Raw genomic sequence first — 25750 nt, forward strand, 5'->3', positions numbered from 1 at the left:
TGAAATTTCCTCAGTGTATAGTAACTTCCAAAAAATGTGTCAGAAGTTTATATATGTGCTCATTAACATCCTTAGGAACTCAAGGATAAATCGTATGTGGTCCTGGTGATTTGTTTGATTTTGGCTTATTTAATATAAACAGTATTTCTCCCTCTACAATATCATTCAGTACCTCCTTAGTAGTCCCTGTTACCACTGGGAGGTTATCCACTTCATCACACGTGAAGACATCAGAAAAATGCAAGTAAACAGCATTCAATATTCCACTATTTGCATATTTTAATTCTACTTTATTCCTGATACAATTCACCTCCTCTTTGACTGACTGGCAAGAACTGTTCTATCCAGTAAACTTTTTACATATTTCTTTCTTCTTTATATTATTCTTTATACGCCTTCATTCACACTAAGGAATCGCTGTTACTTTTAATTATTTGTTGCTATGAGGCCATCAGCATGACACTGCCAGATCTAAACACTAGCATGGCAAATTGCTCGCGTACTGAAGTAACTATAGCTGCAGGTGGAAGTCCCGTTTTACTTATGTAGCCAAGCAGAATTGTGTTGTGGTGCAGCAGTCTATTAGTTAGCGAAAGAGCTGTGAAGAAGCTGTCTGTTGTTACAATTCTGCCTTTGTCCAGAATCGGCTCCATAAGCTTTATGACCACAGACTCGGAAAATCTATGCCCTAGGTTGTAACTCAAAACACGGTTCTCAACAAAATGTTGCCAGATGTCCAAAATCACAGCAAATCTGCTGTGTTCACATGTTCTGCACTGGTGTGTTTGTTTTCAAAGCACAAATGCTGCATGATAGTCTAATGGCGGTCACGGGACTTTCTATCTTTGCCAGTACAACAAATAGTTCTGAGTAGGCATCAACCACAGCAGCAACTAAGGTCTTTGCTGCTCTTACGAAAAGAATGGAGATAAATGCCATCAACTCAGAGAGGGAGAGTCAGGTTCGTTGTACCATGTGAACGTCACTGACAGCATAAAACTGAATAATAAAAAAAAAAAAGCGCTAACTTTTACAAGCAGCCAATATTTACGCTGGGTGTTACAGGCTCATATCAAATGCGTTTTTATTATATTATGGTAATAATAATAGCAGCTCAATACTCAAAACCTGGAGCGCCCAGACTTGAACCTGGATCCTTTTGGTTATAAGGCCATAGTTCTTACCTCTGCACCATCTAAGAACACATATAAACTTACTGTTATGAAAGTTATGAAAAAGAAAAGGAAAAATGTTAAAAATAACGTAACATGATTGTTAATGTAATTGTTTTGTCATTGAGTGTTGTTCTCATACAATTACATTAACAATCATGTTACGTTATTTTTAACATTTTTCCTTTTCTTTTTCATAACTTCTTTAACACACTACTTCTCCGCTGCGAAGTACGGGTATTCTGCTAGTTGTTGAATAAAAGCACACGTGTTTATTTGATATTTGGACTAAAGTCTTCAAACATTATACACTTCACGTCATTATTAGTATAACATGGAAAAAGTTTGTTTTAGGTATGTGTTCATAATTTCTTGCCTCATATTTCGTGTCATCCTACACTTACACAGATCTTTGTAGATACAGAACACACATGAAATGTACAGTATGTATTCCAAATACAGTAACCATATATTATTTATCCTATACAACTTCAGGCACCTCACTCCCAGATAAAGAGACTTGAGTTGGGAGAAGTTTGTGACTGACTTCAGCTCCGTCTGGGGATGGGGGATAGGATAGCAGGCTGCTTGCTGCTTGTGTGGATCGGCACATTTGCAAAACAAAAGGCATTAATGGAGAGGTATGAAGGAATTTAAGGTGGGTCGAAATTACAAGTTTTTTCAAACGCTTCAGGGATTCTAGTGTTAAACTAACTCTCACATCTCAGTAATGCAAGACACTCTGCACTTCTTACGCTTCCACTTGTGAAGGTGATGTCAGTACATCACTACATCGGTCTCTCTGGGATTTATGTACTCTACAATGAATCTGTGTTTAAAACATGTTATATGAAAACTACCACTACATTATAGAAAACTCTATGTTTTCAAACCTGCTTATCTACTTCAGTGTTACAGGAAGAGAAAAAACTGCATTTGAAATTACATGAGTATTTAATATTAAATTCAACATCAGAAAAATAATTTAAGTTAAAATCAGCATGGGTAACAGAGCTTATGTTACAATTAAAATTTTCTTGGATGTAGAAAGCATGCTTTTGATTTGCTGAAAGACCAGTGCCAGTTTGTAATGTGGGGCACTGTCACCCCTGCCCCCCCCTCTAAAATATTTTAAAAACTCTACTTAAATAAATTATCCATCCATCCTCCAACCAGCTATATCCTAACACAGTGTCACAGGGGTCTGCTGGAGCCAATACCAGCCAACACAGGGCACAAGGCAGGAAACAAATCCCAGGCAGGGCACACACCAAGTACACACTAGGGACAATTTAGGATCGCCAATGCACCCAACCTGCATGTCTTTGAACTGTGGGAGGAAACTGTAGCACCTGGAGAAAACCCACGCAGACATGGGGAGAACATACAAACTCCATGCAGGGAGGACCCGGGAAGCGAACCCAGGTCTTAAATAAATTAGGTAATGAAAAATAAATTTGTTTATTTGCACAAAATGCCTGGTGTCATTGCATGTCAATATCCATTAACAAAGATTTCCAACTTGTATTTGTTTAATTTCTGTGTAAATTAAAAAAAAAATAATAAAAAAAATAAAATAATATGTTATTACTTATATTTCCGGAGAGAAGGACATCAGGCAAATGAGAGTCTATGCCAGTCCTAGCTATTTTGTCAAATTGGCTACCTGAGGCTGCACTTTAAGTGGTTACTTTCAGACTTTTGCGCAGACAAGCTATGCAGGTGATTAAGACCTGTCTGAAGAGGACAGAACTACCTGGAGAAGACGGCATAAAAGCAGTTCTGCAATCATCATGTTAGAACACTTTGGACATGTCTCCTGGCTGCTACAGCCCATCAGCCCTTGGTGTTTGGTCGCAAGCAAGCCTCTCAGGGCTGGTGGATAATGGGCATACCAGTTGCTTCGGAGGCAGAAAGGGATGGTAAAGGGGTGAAGCAGCTTGGAGTCACCACCGAAGAGCATGCTAAGTGGTGTGTCTATAAATGCTGATCTGGGAGCTTCTTTTCTGACCAGCTTCTACGGCAGCCCTGCCGCTTCAGGTTGTTGAGCAAGTGTATGAGAAATACCATATAAGTGTTTGTGGTTATCAAGATATTGGCGTGCCCTGGGATGATTTTGGTTACAAAAAAATTGTGCCATTACAGGAAAAAGGTTGGCAAACACTGATGTAGACAATAGCATAAGGTAAACTTTTTGGCAAGCTTACTGAAATTACTCAATTTAGGCAGAAGGTAATGGAGAAATTTTCTGGCCTGAAAATAAGTAAAGGAGGGCACAATTTATGTTCAAGGAAATACAGGTACCCTGACCATAAAGATAGAATTAGATTTAGGTTGGACTTGGTCCTGTGACTAAAGTACAAGACAGGTTGGGTGTGAGTTATGCTTTAAGATGTGGAGGTCTGTGGTTCTTACAATGTGAATTTGTGCCTAGGTGAGGTAAGCCTGGCAAACTTGCATATGACTGGCAGCAAGCATAGAATAAAATTAGGGCAGGAATGACTCTGTGGGTACGCTAAATAATTAACTGGGATGCAAGACTTGAGAAAAATTAGAGGACACCAAATATTAATAAGAAATAAGCAGTTGAAAGAAATTTTAATTAATGTTCAATGAACGCGTAGACCAGGCATCTATTTAATCTACTTCATGCCTAGTATCAGCTCTTGCTCCACTACATCATTTTTATTGGCCAGAGTTATCTTTCTCAGTTTTATAAGGTTGTAAATTAACCTGTCCATGAGTAGAACACAAATTACAGAAATTTAAGTTAGACTGTGCAAAGTTTAGTTTACATGCACAACAAATCTAATAAACCATGTGCTTTTCTCATAGAGTTAAAATAAAGATTAGTATCTTGTATGAGGACTAAAAGGCAGTAATACTGTAACATTCACTCGGAAATGCCAAATTGTACTGGGTATTAAATTTACGTACATAAAAAAGTAGGAGAACAACTACACATGCAACTGCAATACCGGATATTTGATAAGGCACTAACAGCTTGAAAGGCGCAACACCGCTATGCACTTTTAGTATTTTTGCACTCCATTCAATGGCAGATGGCATATTTTAAAGAGAAACAAGAGGTATTTAAATATGACCTCAATTCATTATAAGACTTGACTCAGATGTAAAGTTATGGCCACTTTAAGTGGTTACAGACTGCAGAAGGTTAGGGCCACTTTAGTGGTTACAAAACACAGAGCAAAACCGGTAGGGCAGTGAAAAAGAGGACAATCCAAATGAGATTAATTTAGGACACAATTCATACTTTTATAGGTCTGTCTTTACCACATATAAAGAAACAAAAACCAAGGAAAAAGGGTTAAAAGGCATTCATCATTAGTGCTTCTTTGAATGCAAGCGATTTGACTTAAATTAAACAATGTTACTTAGGCTCCCGTTCACTTTCATTTTAACACTATGATACATGTGTGAGTTTTGGCAGCATTGTAAAAACTAAAATTGAGTCCACTGCACTTAGGATTGAAACAGCCATGTGTTGATTCTATAACACAACCTGCTGTGCCAAAATTGTGACTGCTACTAGTACATGTTGCACATGCTACCACATTACAATGAAAAGGCACAAGGGTCATGAGTGCCAGATCTCCACAGTGGCATGACGCCAATGAGTTAAAGAGTTAAAGCAATCTTAAGTCTGATATCACTTTATGGTACACTTCTAAAAATCTTAGCCATCTAAATACGACATAATTCATATGATTCAGGTAAAGTACTGTATATTAACAGAATGTAAATTAAAAGAATGCAATTTAAAAAATAATTGTGGAGCTAAAATGTGAGACTTTCTTGGTCGTTTACAGTATCTTGAGTCCAAGTCAACTCACAGGTTATCAATAAGCAAGTCAAGTCATTTTTTTAAACTAGGCTGACCCGCCTTTTAAGGCAACCGACTTTTAAGTTGACCACTTCTTAAGGCAATTCAATATGTAGATCAATTTGATATTTTATACAAACTCATTAATTTGGTTATATTGCATTTGAGCGGTATTACTTTAATACTCGTAGTTTTTGTTATTTTTGTGATGAAATTTACATTTTTTCCTATATTGAGGTCGCACTTTTGAACCCCCCTGATATTTACTACACGGTGAGGCATTTGTACTCCATCAGCATTAATTATTTCCAGAGACATAATTTTGACTATTTTTCCAGCGCATCGTGCACAAAAGCAAGGGAACAATGGGAGCACCAGAACTCTGTTCACATCATGTCGCTTCGTACCGCAAGCTGCAAGTAGTAAGTCTGTGATACGCGGAATACCACTACGCTTTCAACTCACGGGACGGAAGGACAATCCCGACCGCTTTTATATAGTAAGCAAGAAGAAGAAGATATCGCACAGTCTGGAGTAGAAAATCATCTTTTACCTGGAAAAGCAAAACTACAAATCCCATCGTGCATTGCAAAATGGACGGGGTGTGTGTGAAACTCCGCGCCTGCGTAGCACTTACGGGACGGAAGGACAATCCCGACCGCTTTTATATAGAAGGATATTGATAAGCAGGTCACAAGTCAGGTAAACAAAAAAGTATTTTCACACTCTTAGTCCAATTGCTTTGAATCGAATCAGGGGCAGTTTTGTTAGTGTGTTTTAATTTCCTGTCAGTTTGGTTGCGTTTCACACTGTAAACATTTAAGCCAACTAAACATATCAAACATTCCATGGATGTGTTGTAGATTTCTTTCACTGAGCAGAAACATTGTTTTCCCAGACCAAAATATTGGGTATGTTTGCATCACTGCATTTTCCATAATTATTAACTTTAAGATTGCTTGAAAATTATGTGCTACGTTTATGCACAGAAGGACACATTTAAAAAAGCAGAGTGTACAACACAGGACAAGTTCTACCGATGGCATACACTGCTGTGCTTCAGTTTTATGTTGCTTAATTTTCAAGTAAACAAGTAAATTGACATCAATGTTTTTATTTATTTTGTAAACATTGTCAACTGCACTCCTATCGTTCGTTTGAAAGATTCTGAGACTGAATCATCAGGTGCTGCTCTGATTGAGCAAGTAATTGAGCAAGGGTTCACTTGGTACCACAACGAGACTACCCTTTTCAAAGGGTCTCGATAAGGTTATTTTGGTCTACACCAGAGTGTGATTGGCCATCTAAATTAACTAGATGTGAAAACATATTAAGATTCAAGTCACCCACCTCTGGTTGGCACTTTTAATAACCAATGATTTTAACATTATGGAACACACCTTTTTAAATATTTTTTCTTACTATATCTTTTCCTTTTGTCTCTCATTGACAAAAAAGATCAGGGGGTAAAAATGTAAATGTGATTTGGTATTAATTCTTGTAATTTTCAATAGACAATATAGCTTTAAATGCTTTAGGTTTTTGAAAGAAATATATCAGATCAATTTAAACATTAGTATAACTAAGACTGCAGCAACAATAGATATGCTAAATAAATAATTCTGTCACTGACAACAAAGTGGCAAATACAGTAATGAGAGAAACAAAAAAAACTTTTATTTTCAATATATAGTTTAGATTATAGTGCTTTACAATTTAGTAATGAACTTGGAAAATCATTTTAAATGAGAATTCGTCAACATCATATCTGCTTAAAAAAAAAGCCTTGGAAGGAATTTTTCTGTGAGATTCTGTTTTGCATTGATGAACTCTATGAACAACACTATGCTAAGTTTCAGCTTTAGCCTGGCATGGAGCAGGTCGAGAGATAATGCTTTAGTTGCCTCAGTAAACAAACACAACTTGCCCAAGTCCTCTTTGGTAAAACTGAAACTGTCTCAGATAAGCCTGGTATCTCAATTTAATGGAGGCTTAATGGCTAAGTATGCTTCATGAAATATCTCCAGATAACACAACTATAAGCGTGAATGTGTTTAATTTGTCTCATAGCTTTCTACTTCATGAAGATGAAAAAGAAACAGCATTGCAAGCCAATAAAAGACAGACCACAGCCGTGGTGACTGAGGGAGCTTATATTGCATGCTCTCATATTACCAGCACTGAATGCACACAAAATCTTGCTTGTTCTAACATTGTCATATATACAAATATATCACCAGCGGATACTGATATTTAGAGATTTCCTACAGAGGAAGATACATATTAACAGAATACAAGGATCCATATGGACAGAAAAAAAAAGGAGCTAGCTCAACTTTACTAATGCCAATGACGCTGAAGTTGAAAAGTGTGCAGCTTACGCACCAAAAGACACCAAACAGGAGGACATTTTGTGATTTTGAAACACAAGGGTGGAATGATTAAATAAACAGCATAACAAAGTTCAATACATCAAAAACCTGGATTATAGCCAGACACAGCACTGTCTAATTCAATATTTTTGATTTCCGTAAGTAATATTGCTAAATTATCAAAACACTATGGAATACCAAAAAAGTTCAAGCAATAACACAAACTAAGAAAGAACCCTTCAGATTGTGCAAATTTTGTGAGGAAACAGTTTAAATTAATGCTTTATAACTGAAACATTTCACCTTTAAAATTCTGAAAATCTGTTTGTTAGCCTTTTCCTACACATTTAAGCCAGGTTTACAGATAGTACCCTATTCAACTAAATCAATTTAGTTTTTTAAGAGAGCATAGGCCACATACCTGCAGCAGGTAACTGGCCAAGAAGAGTAAAAGGTATGAGATATTGCTTACTTTGTGATGAGGCCAGTTGTATTTGGCTTCTCAGTCTTGGGAATCTTCTTTCACTTCCACCACCCAAATCAACCAACTGCCAGCAGCGTTTTCCTTTGTCGTCCCGACGATCCAGTCTCAGTCGCAGTCTGACACTCTGCACTCCCAAAACGTTGGATATCCACGGTAGGGAAGGATCTTGAATATCCCTCCCTCTGAGTTTCATTCCCTCTTCACACTGAATTATGGGTACGGTATAACCCTGCAAAACAAAAAAAAATAAAAATGGTATAAATTCTGGATATATGAAATGGATTCTGTACAATGATAAAATATATTGCATTAATTGGATTAATGGTTGTCCGAAACGGCTTGTAAGTCTCATTTTAAGCAAGAAGCAAGTAAAATACAAGATATAAATCATTTTAACGGAGTATACTTCTGTCTTACCAAAGTTTCAAACACTGCTCAGTTTATACCCTTTTCACCTCTGTAGCTGTCCCACAGCACGACAAAACGTGGATCAGAGGCAGTTAGCCTAGACGAATTGCTAAAATTAACAATTCTGCTTTAAACAAAATTTGAAACTGAAACTAATTTCATCAGACTTCTAGGTCTGAAATTTTTAGAAAAGGCAATAAAAAGAACAAAGAATGTGTAAAAACTACAAAGTTCCACTTCTAGTTGACAAATTTATTTTTGAAGATATCAGCTGATGTACCACATCCATTAGGTTTGGACAGGTCTGAGTTGCTGGTAAAATACAGAGTGTGAAAGATTCATTATAACGCACTGAATGTGGCTAATAATTCCTCACTAATTTATAAAAAAATGTATACACGTAAGTACCATACAGACATAAAAAAGCAGCTGTGAAAATGCCTAATTAATAAGGAGTAACTTACAGAAAGCATGTAAATTACATGTAATTATTTAGCTTGAGATTGCTTTTCATTTTGGGTAGTGACTAGAAGCCTAAGGTCAAAATGCAGAAATGCTGTGATTGTCGCACTTCAGCAACCTGTAAATGTGCTTAGATGCTTAGAACAGATGACTGAGAGATGGCACAAGGAGATATTGTGGAATAAATAAAAGCACATTGAAGGTGACCCCCATTCTAGCCAAGATGATATACCCTTACTACTCAAATAATGTTTTTCACAATGGCATAGCAAACGTATACAGCAGTAGTTGGGGGAAAAAATGTTCACTTGTAAAGTTGGATGGTAGAAAACAAAATAGTTGTAGTGCCTATTATACTGTGACAGTGAGAATAGGACTAAAGTGCTGCATTAATTCACACCCTAGGCAAGGTTAAATATATCAGTTAAACTAATTTCAACAACTAAAACCTAAAACCTAGTAAATACTAAACACTGAAGGCCCATGTTGTCATCAATAACCAGCAGTCCAACTGATGAAATACTGACTTGTTATTCAAGTGTCCATCTTCTGTATTCTATACAATCTAATGAATCCACTGAGATTGTCTAAAAAATTGTATTGATATAGAAGGTAGCCTAATGTCAAAATGACTTTCAGCTTGTTCAAGTTATATTATTATTATTATAGGGTACACATGCTAATGTAATTTTAAAAGTTAACACGTAATGCAACATCTTCCCAGATCATTTTGTTTACATACTTGCTGTTGAAAGTTTTTGAAGAAATGCAAGGTCACTGTTGATAAGTCTTGCATACATGAGTGTAGGCAAAGCAAGTTACCGAAGTTATTCACTCTTTACAAATTAAATGGGCTTGAACGTAATAATAAATGTTCTCCTTCAGCAAGGTTTATTCTTTGCATGTTTCACATACTGGCCAAGTGGTCAGTTGCGCATTTCCAAGGCAGATGAAGTACTGGGAAACCTCACTGAAGATCTACAATATGAAGAACAAATTGTTGTGCACAGAATTTTTTGTCACTATTTAGACTTGTGAACATCTACAGTATGTCTTAAGACAGCACAGGGAAAGTGCACCACTAATCATTTTTCAAAGAAAGTAAAAGTGTCAGCCTTCAAAACCATACATTAGATTAAATGGAAATTATATTTTCTTAATATAGCACATTTCTGTGCCAAGTAGCTGTTAAGCATTTAATACTTTGGCTAAAAAATTACTACCAAGTGTGAGCAGCATATCTCAAAAAATAGGTTAGTTTAGGAAGAAAAAAAAAGAAAAAGAAAAAAAATGAAAATAGTGACATAAAATGGTTTAAGCTTTAGGAAACAACCATAGCCACAACCTCATTTAGCAGTCATGTGGAATGGGCTCCCAAGCATGTAAGAAAACCGTGAGCAAAACTTTTCCATGTGGGCCCTCCAAAATTGATATGGAAATGAACTAGCTAGGGTTTATACACTTGTTCTAAAAGACAGATGACCCAGTTTACCTTGCTTCAAAAGGATAAAAATTACATTATGTTATGGAATGTATAGTAATCATCTGGGGTGTGTTTGCTTTGGACAAGGTGCAAAGACATCAAATGAAGTGGAGATGTTTGATAACTTTTAACAATGTTTCCTAAAAAAAGCACACTTCTCAATCTCAACCAAATAAAACTGACTTCTATCTTTAGTTCAAATTGCATATCCCATAAAACAAGAACAAGCTAATCAAACTGGCAAACATGCATGTAAAAGAATGTTATAACATATGATAGAAACTGGGGTGTCAGCAAGCCCAAAACCACCAAACATAATCACACCAAAGGTCCCAGGTTCAAATTAAGAAGTGTTTATTAAACACAGTTCCATAAATAACAAAAGCACAACTACAATATCTTCTCTCCTTTCAATATGTCTCACCAACGTACTGCCCTTCTCCAGTCGAGTGTTGCTCCAAGTCCTCCCAGTTCTGACATGCCTGGATAAGGGAGTGTGGTCCCTTTTATTAAGAACCCAGGAGTACTTCCAGTGCCAGGACCACTGCGTAATGGAAGTACTTCCGGATCATACAGAAGTCCCACTTATTAGGAAGCACATCTCCCTACAAAGCCCCTTTGCGACACCCATCATCCCCTGCAGGGCTTAGTTGCTAGATCTCCCAGCATTCCCTGATGGTTCCCAAATTGGCGGTGATACAGACGGTTGCTGCCATCTTGTATCCCGGGGGTAATAACCTTTCCCCTGCAGCATCTTTCACTCCCACCGGTCTTCCGTCCATCCCCTCTGGCCATTAGTTACAGGTCTGGCTCCTTCCTTTCTCCTGGCAAGGATACCCATCCAACCCACGTGGCATTTATACACAACTAGCAAAATACCTGTGCTTCGCAGCGTAGAAATAGAGTGTTAAACAAATTATGAAAAAGAAAAGGAAACATTTTAAAAATAACGTAAAATGATTGTCAATGTAATTGTTGTAGGCTTATTTTAGTATTGAGAGTGAATTTCATGGTTGTAACGAAAAGGCAGGAGTCACTAGCAGGAAGACATGAAGCAAGGCAAACAATAACAGGCTTGAAGCTGTGGTGTAAATAAGAAGGGAGCAATAAGCACAACGAACAGCTGAGGGAAGTACAGACGCGAGTGAGGAGGCACATGAGTGCGGGATGTCGTTAATGTATATAGTCTGGGAGCCAACCATGTGGTAGGTGCGTGGACAGTGGCTGTGTAGAAAAAGTAAGGGGGACCGGGGGCGGCCCTTGTGCGTCTCTGCCCTTCTGTTAACAGAAATAAGGAATGAAACTGCCAAAAGTAAAGGTCAGTTCCGAAAGTTCCTTACGGCATAATGGTGAGAACCGCCAAAAAGAAGATGTTATTTTCAAAAGTTCGTTACAGGGCATGATGCAAAATGAAACATACTTAACATTTGTAAGTACAGTGTAAAGGATGAGTATGGGAAATTTGGGCTTCCTATGTGTATTGGAAGTCGCAGAAATAGTGAGGAGGGGTTTCCCCTAAAGGAATGAAACCGCCAAAAGGAGAAGTCAGTTCCGAAGGTTCCTGATGGCATAATGGCGAATACCGCCAAAAAGAAGATGTTATTTTCGAAAGTTCGTTACAGGGCATGATGCAAAATGAAACATACTTAACATTTGTAAGTACAGTGTAAAGGATGAGCATGGGAAATTTGGGCTTCCTATGTGTATTGGAAGTCGCAGAAATAGTGAGGAGGGGTTTCCCCTATCTATATATACAGTTTAGGGGGTGCACCTGTTTCCCCTCTTTGGGTGTTGCAATAGGACATGAAACATACCTAACTTTTGTAAGTACCCTGGAAGGAATGAGCACGTGAAATTTCAGCTTCCCACCTATATGGAAAGTGAGAGAATTAGTGATGAGTCAGTGAGGGCTTTGCCATTTATATGTATAGATATTCAGTGAACTGAGTTTTAAAAAATAATGGCTGATTAAACAAGAACTTATGTATTGTTTCTTGTCCTATGCACATGAAAAATTTGTTTTTTAATAATTTAAAAAAAAAACTGAAAATGAAATGTCAGTATTTGACTCACAGTACCCTATGGAGGACAAAATTAAACTATTATAATTTAGCAAATTCACAGTTCAACATGAATGGCTTTTAAGCCAGGTTAGCTTGAGTATTTACAGGAGTCTTAGTGCCATAATGAAACATTAACTATGCTACAATATTTTAAATATTTGACAACACATTACTTAGGTGGGTGATGAAACAGGTGGACTATTACTGCAGCATAACAATGAAGCATGTTAATACTTAGTATTATCGAGGAATTTGTGAAAATTGCAAAGTCTGTTTACAAGGTTGGTCCACACTTTAAGATTAATACACACACACAGATACACACACAGAGATCCTAGCCAGACAATGGCTCAAGTGATGCCCAACTGCTACTCATCCCTTCAAATAAGTATGTACAAGAGTGCTAACAAATGCCCGTCTCTCCTAGTACTCTACATAGGGACTCACCATCACCAGCACTAGCAAACATAACACTTTTATGGTACTTTCCATCCAAACACTGTCTTACTTGTACCACACTTGTTCGTTGTATTGAATTACAACCTCTCAGCCTTAATATATTTGTAAGCAAGAAAGCAAGAATCTTTCCATACCAGTGTGGCTGTGTGGGTCAGCTCCACATTCCAAATTCTGTATTGGGAGCTTCTTGAACCCGATACAGTCAATAACATTAACTGGATGAGCTGGCAGATGAGGACACAACATGAAGCAAGGGGCAGGTGCATAAAGTACAAAAGTGATTTTATTCAAAACAATCCGACAAAAAGAAAGTGTTCAATAAATGCAGTTGCAATCAAATGTTCAATAAGTAAATACATAAAAAGTGAAGTCCATGGGTTCAAGTCTAGCTTTAAAACGAGAAAAAACAACACAGCCTTCAGGTCATTAATGTCCAGTCAGACGATCCCAGCACAAATCTATCACCATCTCCCCAGCTCATCCATTGGTTACACAGCTGGTGGAGACACTAGCAGCTATGGTCGTTCCTCTCCAACTCTACCTCCTTCTTGGCTGCCACAAGCAGCATTAGCAGACTGCTTCAGGGTCGTTCATCCACCCATCATCTTTCACACTCCCGCAAACGTACCTTGGATCCCTAAGCAGGACTCCAGCATGCTCATACCTACTCCACACAAATAATCAGTGACACAAACCAGCTCCTGGAATGCCACTCCATCACTCCTTTGTGGGGCCCTTGATCGTGCTGCCTTTCCCCCACTAGCTGGCTGGCCTGCCTTATTTCTCCACGTGATGCTGCTCTCTCCACCTGGTTTCTATTCTCTCTCCCCGTTTTTTCTTCCCTCCTCTCTAACCCTCACACTATTTTTTTAACATTAGAATCCATGAAGTCTACAAAAAAAATTTAATTCTTTCGCACATCTCCATCAACGTCTTTTGTTTTGTAAATGTGTCGATCAGCACAAGCAGCAAGCAGCTTATCCCATCACCCCTCGATGGAGCTCAACTTGGGCAAAAAGTTCTCCCTTCTCAAGGCTCCTTATCTGAGTGTGAGGTGCCTAGAATTGTATAGGGCAAAAAATACAGTATATCGTTATTTATCGCTATCTGCCCAGAGGGGACTGGGCGGTATCATGGTCTGGAATCCCTACAGATTTTATTTTTTCTCCAGCCGTCTGGAGTTTTTGTTTTTCTGTCCCCTGGCCATTGAACCTTACTCTTATTCGATGTTAATGTTGATTTATTTTTTATAATTATGTCTTTCATTTTTCTATTCTTTAATATGTAAAGCACTTTGAGCTACTGTTTGTATGAAAATGTGCTATATAAATAAATGTTGTTGTTGTTGTTATCTGTGTCTACAAAGATCTGTATGAATGTAGGATGAATGGAAATGTGAGGCAAGAAATGCTGAACACATACCTAAAGCAGAAACATTTTCCATATTATACTAATAATAACGTGAGGTGTGTAATGTGTGAAGACTTTAGTCCAAATATCAAATAAACACATGTGCTTTTATTCAAGAATATAACCACAACCAAACAAAAAAATCAATCAATTTACATGTAGCTGTCAATGAGTTACAAACCCAAGCTCAAATGTCAATCGACAGAAAGTTAACATGTATTCTTGGATGGGGCAGAGGTAAGAACTGCTGCCTTATAACAAAAAGGTTCCCGGTTCGAGTCCTAGTGCTCCATGTTTTGTGTAATGAGCTGCTATTATTATTATTAACTAGGGGGCTTTGCCCCCTGCTCGCCTTGCTTGCCCACAAACCCCTGGGGTCACTTTGCATTTCTGCCGCTCACGTTGTGAAGGCAGGGGGGCTGAACACACTCTAAGGAAATGCAGTCGGATCAGCTGCTGGCTTGCTGCTGCTGCTGCTGCCGAGCTGTGTGTTCTGCTTGTTGCACTGCGCGTCGATCATTTAAAAGCCTGTACAGCAGCTGTTCTTTTGTCTCACTGCCTTGTCTCGCGGGACATTAAAGTGTCTCTGAGAAAATCACATATTGTCTCCTTCCAAGATTTTTTTTATAACAGAGAGATATAATAAAAACATACATTTGATTTGAGTGTAACACCTGGTGTAAATTTTGGCCACTTGTAAAAGTTAGTACACATTTTTTTTAGTGTTCAGTTTTATTCTGCCAGTGACATTCATGTGGTACAACAACATTGCCTCTCCCTCTCTGAGTTAATGCCGTTTATCTCCATTGTTTTCACAAGAGCAGCAATGACCACAGCTGGTACTGTGGTTGATGCCTGCTAAGAACTATTTGTTGTACTGGCAATCAAAGACACAATGTCCCATAACCACCATCAGACTGGACAAAGGCAGAACTGTAATGACAGACAGCTTCTTCACAGTGCTTTCACTGGCTAATAGACTACTGCACCACAATGCAACTCTGCTTGGCACCATAAGTAAAATGGGACTTCTACCTGCAGCTAGTCACTGACAATGTAATACTATGTGCTAACCAGAATCTAAGCACCAGTTCACATAACAAAAAAGAAAAAGTTTGGGGAATAAAAACATACTGTACACAACCTCCTATATAGGATATGGAGGATACATAACTGAAAGGACAAACTCCTCATATTTCATTGCCACACTCCATTCAAAATACCTTTACTACTCTTTGTCTCTGTCTGTTAGGAAACTATTTTTCCACTTTCATGAGGAGAACTGTATAAAAGAATATGTTACCTAGAGGGGGAGTAGACGTTGATATTCTGGGGACCTTCAAAAGTCTATGTAATAATTGTGTAAGTTAGGTAAGACTGAGGCGGCCACTTATGCCCCCATACTAAAGTTTTTGAAAGAAGGGTCACTTTCCAATGCTGTTTCCTGGTGGCATCAGCAAACATTACAGATAAAAAAACTACAATGACAAATACCCAACGCAATTTCTCTGCTCTCTTTTCGCCTTTCTATGTATTTCCTTCCCAATAACAACATTCCATATGTTAGAATGAAGACATGCTTTCCGGAATCAAAACACACTGGTCACTCCATCATGGTTTACAAAGTATGCTGGCGGCTAACTTAATGTTAGCCTAATATCATCCTATAAACCTTTGTGAAAATATAATTGTATATCCTCTAGATTGAACACTGTGACCGATAAGGTTCTAAATACAAAAATGAGATGACAGAGAAGTATTTAGATATTTACACATAAACAAAAAAAAAGTTGAAGCAAAGAAAGGTGGCAAGAGATGTAATGGACTAAAGTGGTGTCAGTTTCTGCTGCAGCATAAATTACCTGGTGTATGCACTGGCTTAAGACAGTAAGGAAAACTGTTGACAAGAAGATTGCTAAATTTAGAAGACCAAAACAAACTGCAAAGGGTGATTACTGAAAGTGTTCTGACAGACTTCAATCCATCCATTATCCAAACCGCTACATCCTAACCACAGGGACACGGGGATCTGCTGGAGACAATCCCAGCCAACACAGGGCACAAGGCAGGAAACAAACCCTGGGCAGGGCACCAGCCCACCGCAGTCTGACAGACTTCCAAACTTAAAAAAAAAAAAAAAAAAGGAACTGTAGCTTAAGTAAAAAAAAAAATCAAAAGATTTTTTTTCTGAGTAATTATTATCTTTATTGCTTATTATATTATTAGAAGAGAAGTTCTGTTGAGTACATTTTAATATTGGTTAAAGCACAAAAAGCAATGTTCTTATTTTTATTAAATAATTAATGCAGAAAACGTTAAAAACGAGTGAAGCAAAGATATCTGTTAAGGGGCAGAGGGAAAGACAGAGGGTGAGAGAATAAGAGAGCAAGAGAGCATTTAGAACTTAATTTTCAACAAGCTGTGATTACTACCAAATTAACAAAAAAAACCAAAAGCAAAAAAGGACAGAAGCAGTTTTGACAATATAAACAAAAAGTGTTTTCTCCAAAATAAAGTGCAGACAATTTCAAAGCAAGAAGCTTTCTCTTAAATAAGAATTGCCAAAGTGACATCACTTGCAGCACCACATACAAGAACACAGGACACAGTATGGCCCCTCATAGTAAGCAACCATCTGTACAAATTACACATTATACATTATATATATTGTTGTCAGAAGCCAGGATCCAGAATCACCTTAGAGTTGACGGGACTTTGAGGACTTAACAGAATAACTGGTAAAAACAGAGGTGATAACGCAAATCTAATAAAACCATACTTTATTCACAATAGAACATAGAAAATATATCAAATGTCGAAGTGAGACATTTTACTATTTCATGAAAAATATGAGTTCATTTTGAATTTGATGGCAACAACACATCTCAAAAAAGTTGGGACGGGGACAACAAAAGGCTGTAAAAGTAAGTGGTAGTAAAAAAAACAGCTGGATGAACATTTTGCTACTAATTAGGTTAATTGGAACCAGGTCAGTAACAAGATTAGGTATAAAAAGTACATCTCAGAGAGGCAGAGTCTCTCAGAAGTAAAGATGTACTGAGGTTCACCGATCTGCAAAAAATGCATCTACAAATTGTGTAACCATTTCAGAATGTTTCTCAACATAAAATTGCAAATACTTTTAATACCTCATCATCTACAGTACCTGATATCATCAAAAGATTCTGAGAATCTGGAGAAATCTCTGTGCGCAAGGGACAAGGCCGATGATCTACAGGACCTCAGGCGGCACTGCATTTAAAACAGGCATGACTAAGTCACAGAAATCACTGCATGGGCTCAGGAACGCATCCAGAAATCAATGTCTGTGAACACAGTTTACTGTGCCATCCAAAAATGCAGGTTAAAGCTCTATCATGTAAAGAAGAAGCCATGTGTTAACATGATCCAGAAATGCCACCGTTTTCTCTGGGCCAGAGCTCATTTAAAACAGTGCAAAGTAGAAAACTGTTCTGTGGTCAGACTAATGCTAATTTAAATTTCATTTTTGGAAAGCATGGATGCTTTGTCCTCCGGATTAAAGAGAACCAGGACAATCCCGTTTGTTAGCAGCACTCATTTCAAAAGCCTGCATCTCTGATTGTATTAGGGTCCATTAGTGCCTATGGAATTAGCAGCTTGCACATCTGGAAAGGCACCATCAATGCTGAAAGGTATACACAGGTTTTAGAACAACATATGCTCCCATATGTCTTTTTCAGGGAAGACCTTGCATATTTCAGCAAAATAACGCTAAACCTATCAATGCAACTTATTATTATTATTATTAAACCGCATGCTGCATTTATTACAACAGCAAAGCTTTGTAGTAGAAGAGTCCAAGTGCTGAACTGGCCTGCCTGTAGTCCAGATCTTTCACCTAATGAAAACATTCAGAGCATCATGAAATGAAAAATATGTCAAAGAACACCCAGATCTATTGAGCAGCTAGAATCCTAAATCAGAAAAGAATGGGCTAACATTCCTCTCCCAAAAGTCCATCAACTGGTCTCCTCAGTTCCCGGATGTTAACAGAGTGTGGTTAAAAGAACAGAGGATGCTGCACAGTTGTAAACATGGCCCAGTCCCAACTTTGTTGAGACGTGTTGCTGCCATCAAGTTCAAAATAACATTATTCTTTTCTTAAGATGGTACATTTTCTTAGTTTAAACATTATGTTTTTTGTGTTCTATTGTAAATAAAATATGGGTGTATGAAATTTGCAAATCATTGCATTCTGTTTTTATGTACTTTTTACAGTGTCCTAACTTTTTTGGAATTAGGGTTGTATTTTTTTCTTTAACCAGCCAAATCTGAGGTCTCAAATTCCGTTCCTAGAGGGGCCACCATTTTCACACCAGCCAATTTCTTAACCTGCTTCACACTGTTAATGAGGTGCATTACTTAATTCAGTGACTTGTACATGCTTTCAATCTGCCACACCAGAAACTTCTAAAACTGTTTTGATTTTTCTTTAATTGAGAACACCAAATTATTTTGAGGATCAGAGTAGATCAATATTTCTCAGACCTTCTATATTTTCTTTTAAATATTTTAATAAATCGGACAAAATGAATAAAAGGGCACAAAAAAAGGGATAAAGTTAACTGGTCATCTGATGGCTTGCTTTGCATCTCATTGTTTGGCTGCTGTTTAAGGAATAAAAAATGTAAAAAAATAAAGATCCTGAGTTTACAAAAGCAATTCAATTAAGTTTAGTGCAAATAAGCATGTTACATTAGTGGTAGGTAATGATTATTAATTGAGAAAATGGCTAGAACAAACACTTGAAGCAATAGTGGCACTCAAGGACCTGAGATTGGTATTTGCGATAAACCTGTGATATAAGTGAAGAAAATGTATTACATCATTTATATATGCTGTATAAGAATTCCAAACAATCCACACAATTAAAAAACAAGCACTAATAAAAACGCTTCATTCAAGACAAGAAAGGGCAGGTTATCTTTTGCTAAATCACAAATGATCAAAATAAATATTCACAAACCATACAACTTATTCAAAGAATTTACTTGTTACTCCAAGAACCATGTGATTAAGCACACTGTAAATACCCTGTTTACACTAGGCACTTCAACCCAATTTTATATGGATAGGCTGTAAACACTCTGTGCCTCTTTAGCAGAAAGATACAAATTCAATTACAATTTGCAAAGTAAAAATTAGCAACTTTACACTTTCCATTTTAACTGATAATGAAGGCCCAAGGAAGAAGCTCTTTACCTTATAATATTAAAAGAGGACAAATAGGCAGATAATGTACTATAATGCTGCAGCTGTGACAGCTCTAGCCAAAGCCACAAGTGTGCTGCAGTCAATCTGGATGCATGAACAGAATCAATACTGGTAAGATAAAATCTTGCTTGGATTGTTCAATGACTGCTACTGCTATCTATGCATGTGTCACTTTGTGTTTTTCTATATTTCTAAGTACAGCCTCTTAGACTGCTGAAAACAAAAGACGTGAGATTTCAAAAATATACACCCCTTAAAAAGTGTGCTGCAACCGGCATTAAGTATCTTGCTTCTGGTTCTGGCTGTAAAAGCTCAAGTCTTTTAAGACAAAAGAAACCATCACTGTTCCAGTGTTTGGAGTGTTGTGCTCTCAGGTCATCTCTGCTGCAGACTGTTGCACCTACAAGAGAAGTGACTCAGTGCAGCAGTGCAATCAATGGCTAATAGTATTCCGGTCACTGCTCCAAAAAGAATTTTGCAAGGATTACTACAAATGAAAGTGATGCCACTTAATTTAACAGGTGATTTTTTGGACAGGTGTGCCACTTTGGAGCAGTTGAAGGCTGACTGACTTATGTGGCTTACCAAGAAAAATACTTGCTATGCTTTAAAATGTCACATTGGAGAGATGTCATATAGTGAACATAATTTATTCACATAAATAATGTGCAATGGCTGCAGGACCAATGTGTCAGCCTTATCTACCTATTTACAATGAGAACACCCTCTGACCAAATTGAAAATTACAGGATTTACAGAAAAGTAATGTTGGCTTACTCAGTTAAAATAGTGATATGCCCCCCAATACCACTATCAACTGGCAATGTTAATGGGGACGATTAATCCAACTGAGGATTTTATATATAGCCCAACCTTAGTTACTAAATAGTAACTTTAGTGAGAATTCAAACATGGAAATCGTTAACTATGAACTGCAAAGTAGTTCAAAAAACAAACTAAGCCTGAACTCTGCAAAACATGTGTAAATTCAAATGGAGCTGGACTAGGGCAGGTCAGAGGGGAAAAGCCTTAATTAAAAAATGTAACGTGACAAAAAAGGTTTACCAAAGGACCCAAAGTAAAAGAAAATGCTATATGCTATATCAATGTACTACTGCACAGCTCCCTCTTTCATTTGTTAAAACGTCACTTGTTAGACAATACATTTATAAATGATGTCATTAAGCTCACCTGGAAATCTATAAGCAAAGGATGCCAGGTTAGCAGAATGGGAGACCAACTTAATTTAAGCTTAAATGACTTAAAAGCACAGCAATAAACCATGAACAGCAAGACAAAATCTTGTTCCAAAGAAAGAGGGCAGAAAGACTCAATGAAGGCTAAAAAGCAGCAACCTGAGTCAAACCATGACAATGGAAAGCAGAAATAAATTCTCGTTATATAGGGGTTGTCTACATATGTTCACTTTACATCTATATTTTTTGCTTTGTTCATCCTAATAATGTTTCACATTTTTCCCAGATTTTTATGGATACTTGAGTTTTCATTCTATATGACAAAGACGTGTAAAGGTACAGTAACTAATTACTCCAAATTGTATAGATGGGTTTAAGTGTGAACATGCCCTGTGATAGACTGCTTAGACATGGCTGGGATAGGTTCCATCCCGCTACAACCCTGCAGTGGATATAAAGATTTAAAGATGGATTAAATGTGAAGAGTGTATTTAATTGGGACAGAATTATTACTTATGAGTCTAAATGTTATGTGTATTTTTCCCATACTGGTCATAAACTACACTTTCGTATGTGATAGTGGGTGCTGAAACCTGACCAACTAAAGAACAAATATATGTGGTCTAATTGTGGTAACTATAGCAACCCTGCTGACATGGTGGTAAAAAGTGCTATTAAAAGAAAAAGCATGAACAGCTAGAACTAATCTTTGTCTTTTAATAAGACATGGAAGGGGTCTATCAAAGTCTGACAATAAAGTGAAATGAAAAATAATCTGTCTGCTTTTTCCTTTTTTCAGAATAAATGTTTCTATATTTGACTAAAAGTGTATATTAAGCAAAAGGGACCCAACATGTGCAAATAAAGAATGTTCATCACAATTTTGGTGTTTTTTTGGTAGAATCCTCTAACATATTACAAAATGTTAATTCTTAGAAATATGGCAAATGATCCAGGCTCTGAGACAACCAACAGTCTCTTAAAAACTGAAAATGACCACTACCAAGGTTGATGGAGGTATTATGTTCTTACAGTGAAATAAGCTTTTTTCATCTCTAGGCGTAACATAACCAATTTCCCTCAAACACTTTACATTCAATCTCCAAATTTATCAAATTTTGTTCCAGGATTGAATATGACTTTACTGAAAATTGTATACCTTGCTTTTTGAAAGATTTAGACAGGACAGTCACTTTATGACTACCATTACAGAATGCCAAAATGCTTCCATGTGGACACTCCATATATTAGTGAACGTAGTTCTGTGGCATCAACATGTCAAAGACAGGTCTCAATTACATTTTCCTGACTTTTTTCCTTTAATTCTCAAACATTTCTTTAAGCCCAAAATATTTCAGTGCTAACAAATACGTACATGCATTAAAGAAATGTATACGTCTTCTCTGTTAACCAAATTACATTCCTCAATTATTCCGTTAATTCACCAGATTGATTTAAATGAAGACTTTTCCTGCTCAACTGTAATTAAACATGCACATTATAAAAGCATGTTAAGCTAATATAGTATTAAAACATCTTATCAAGTACAGTTTAAAAACAATTTTAAAATGTATAAGGTTAAAAAAACGTCACATCAAGTATGAGTGCCATTAACCTTTAGAGTTGTGCATAAATGACTGTTTACAGCCTGCAAAGGAGTAAAAGGAGGTCTGTTTCCATACATACAGTATGTTTTCTTTCAGGGAGACCACAAGCTGAAAGAGAATAATTTGAAGAAAAGCAGAATGAAGACAGAGAGACAGCAAAATATATTCAAACAAAGGGTGATTATATCTAGACATACCAAAAGTAAACCTGCAAGATGAATTGAAACTGATTTGTCAGTTAATACATTCCTGGGCCTTGAAGGAAAAAAAGCATTCTTCAGTCCAATATGTTGGCATATAGATCCCATTTTGAAATCTACTGAAGTTAGTTGACCTTCTAATATGAATGTCAGTTTAGGCAGAAATATTAAGAATGAGAACAAAGTCTGGCAGTCTAATAAGCATAAAAGTTAGGTTGGCCTATACTACGCTTCGGGTCAGACTGCTAGACTGAGGAAACTTCATGTTCATTGTAATCATGATCCAGAAACTTAACACAGCCTGACAGCATGGTTAGTGTAATCCTTGGCAAGTGGCCTCATTGAGAAACAATGAATGAGTGTAAAAGTAATAGAACAAATGAATTAAAAAAGAAAAATTGCTTATAAATTTTAAGAAAATATAACTGGAATTGCTGCATGTTTTCAATAATGAGAGCTTAACCCTTGCTATTAATGAAAATTAGTTTATTTTGTTTATCTTGTTAAACAGTTTATTGTATTAACTTCACATTAATAGTCACTGGCCAAGTCCGTTATTAGCATTCAACATGCAATGGTCATTAGCAAGTAGTTTAGATACTTTATTCGTTGATTTAACAATATGATTAATATTTCGGTAAACTTGCAGATTATTTTCAGCATAAATACATCTGTTTAACTAAGACATAAATTATTAGAATCTTTGTTATTATAATATTCAATTTATTGGAGTCCAACACGGAAAAATTAAAAGGTATAAAAATGCCGACCAAGGTGGAAAACAAAAAAAAAAAAAAACAAAAAACAACCCACAACATCAACACAGGCTAGGTCTGTGCAATGCCTTAAAAAGTAATTTCAAAACATGGTTGTACGATACCATCAGCTCTGCTGGAGAATGGAGAGAAGATTGCTACAAATAATTAGCTTCTCTACCCTTGTACTGTTTAACATGTCATCATGGGGTGGTGTATGAACAGTGTGTGCATGTTTTAGCTCCGGACACAGGAGTTAGTTTTGTTGTATCATCAACTGTTGAAATTCTGTACATTTAGCTGTATTTAGTAATATTATTATGATAACCCAAAGGTGACTCTTTCCAAGTTCATTTAAAATTGCTAAAAATCACGATTTTGCATTGACACAAAATTAGATCTACTTCATCATAAAATGGATAGGAACAAATGTCTACCAAGAGGAAAGTAAGTTACTTATTACTTTTCTCACAGAAAAAAAGCATCATCAGTTGTTCTCTTTCTACGATTTTCTACCATCATAAATAGTGAGTCTGCATGTGATATAGAAAAAAAAAAACATACTTCATTGTGTTCATCACTAGAATCCCTGAAGCATACAAAAATATTCGTAATACCAGGCCACCTTAAATTCCTTTCCACTTCGTCAGCACCGTCTTTGTTCTGCAAATGTGTCAATTAGCACAAGCAGCAAGCAGCCTGCTATCCCATCCCTCACTGAGGCACCTAAAGCCAAGTCTGGCGCAAAATTCTCAGAGCTGGGAGTAAAGTGTCTGGAATTGTATGGGGTAAAAAATATATCGTTATTTGGACTACAATGATCTTTGTAAATGGGATGACAGGAAATGTGAGGCAAGAAATGTTGAACGCATAACTAAAACAAAAACTTTTTTCATGTTATAGTAATAATTGACAAAATGTTGCCATGAAGTGTATAATGTGTGAAGACAGAAGTCCAAATATCAAATAGACACTTTCACAAAAGGTACAAGTATAACAAAACAAGTACACTTCTATTCAAGAATATAACAAAAGAAAAAGAAATTGTTCAATTTACATTATTGGCAATATGTAAAAACTAAAGCCCAACTATCAATCACTACAAACTAACATGTCTGCCAGGCTGGTGCAGAGGTAAGGACTGCTGCCTCATAATCAAGAGATTGCGGGTTCAATCCCAGGTCGTCCTCACATTTTGAGTAGTAAGCTGCTATTATCATTACTATTACAGTAAAAACATACATTTAATTTGAGTCTGTAACAGTCAGTGTAAACTTATGGTACTTGTAAAAGGTAGCACTGAGGGGATAAAAGCAAACACACAAACGCAGCTCAATCATTTCTTCCTGGTGTCTTGTTGAGTAACCAGACAATGCAGTATCTATAGTGGATATTACTTTTCCTCGCACATGGACATTCACATTAACATGTCATTTGAATGATTTTTTTTTAATTCAAGAATCCAAGAATAAAACTGAATAAAAAAATTGTTATATGATAACAATAATAATCTATACTAATAAAAGGCAAAGCCCTCACTGACTGACTGACTGACTGATCACTAATTCTCCAAGTTCCCGTGTAGGTAGAAGGATGAAATTTGGCAGGCTCATTCCTTACAGCTTACTTACAACAGTTGGGCAGGTTTCATTTCGAAATTCTACGTGTAATGGTCATAACTGGAATCTATTTTTTTCCATATACTGTAATGGAGTTGAGCTGGATGGCCGTGGGGGGCGGAGTTTCGTGTGACGTCATCACACCTCCCACGTAATCACGTGAACTGACTATCATCGCAGCACGTAGAAAACCAGGAAGACCTCAAAAAAGCGCTGAAGAAAACATGCATTATATAATTGAGAAGGCAGCGAAACAATAAGAAGCGAGCGACTGACATATACAACCATATTCATGAGTGCTGCTACTTTGGAAACAAAGCACAGTGTAAACCTAAAGTTTAAATTAAGTTCATAGACAGGCTGCCGCTGGTGTTTGTAATTTAGTGCCTGCCCATATAAGGCCGTCCGTCAGCGGCAATCCAATAGAAACACTGCCGCTAAATATTCACGGGTGAAGGACTGTGCTTATGCAGAGGAAAATGAGATGGTCAGGGTGGTGTTTGGAACAAACTCAGCGAAACTGAGAGAGAAACTTTTAAGTGCCGGGTCTTAGCTGACATTACATACAGCCGTGGACATCACACGAGATGGCACCAGCACAGCTGGGAACCTTTGATGCAAGAACACCAAGCGGCTCACGTGAACTGACGCAGTACACAGACAAAAAGCAACAGTTCCAAAGAGTGCTGAACAAAAACCCAATTACACAATTGAGAAGGCAGCAAAAAAATATGAAGCGTCTGATATATACAAGCATATTCATAAGTGCAGCTACTGCGGAAACAAAGCACACGGTGGAAAAAGTGAATGTCCCGCTAAAGGAAGACAGTGTAAAAAAACCCGTGCATGCAGTGTGTCACATCTCAGATAAAGAGGAAGACGAGCTGTTTACTGATGCAGTAAGAAACGAATCGATGAATGAAACCTGTTATCTTTACAACGATTGACAAACACGGAATG

The 25750-nt window shown here is 37.1% G+C and overlaps 1 protein-coding gene across 3 annotated transcripts in view; it reads right to left on the reverse strand.

Annotated features, from left to right (window-relative positions):
* scml4 (Scm polycomb group protein like 4) overlaps window positions 1–25750 on the reverse strand; it is a 277625-nt gene that overhangs the window by 151888 nt on the left and 99987 nt on the right. For all 3 annotated transcript variants that reach the window (XM_039747888.1, XM_039747889.1, XM_039747887.1), the window contains exon 3: window positions 7861–8101. In XM_039747888.1, coding sequence (XP_039603822.1) covers window positions 7861–8065 — 205 coding nt within the window. In that variant the 5' untranslated portion in view covers window positions 8066–8101. The remainder of the gene's footprint in view (window positions 1–7860; window positions 8102–25750) is intronic.

This window comes from Polypterus senegalus, chromosome 3 (assembly GCF_016835505.1).
Source record: "Polypterus senegalus isolate Bchr_013 chromosome 3, ASM1683550v1, whole genome shotgun sequence".
Classification (NCBI taxonomy): domain Eukaryota; kingdom Metazoa; phylum Chordata; class Cladistia; order Polypteriformes; family Polypteridae; genus Polypterus; species Polypterus senegalus.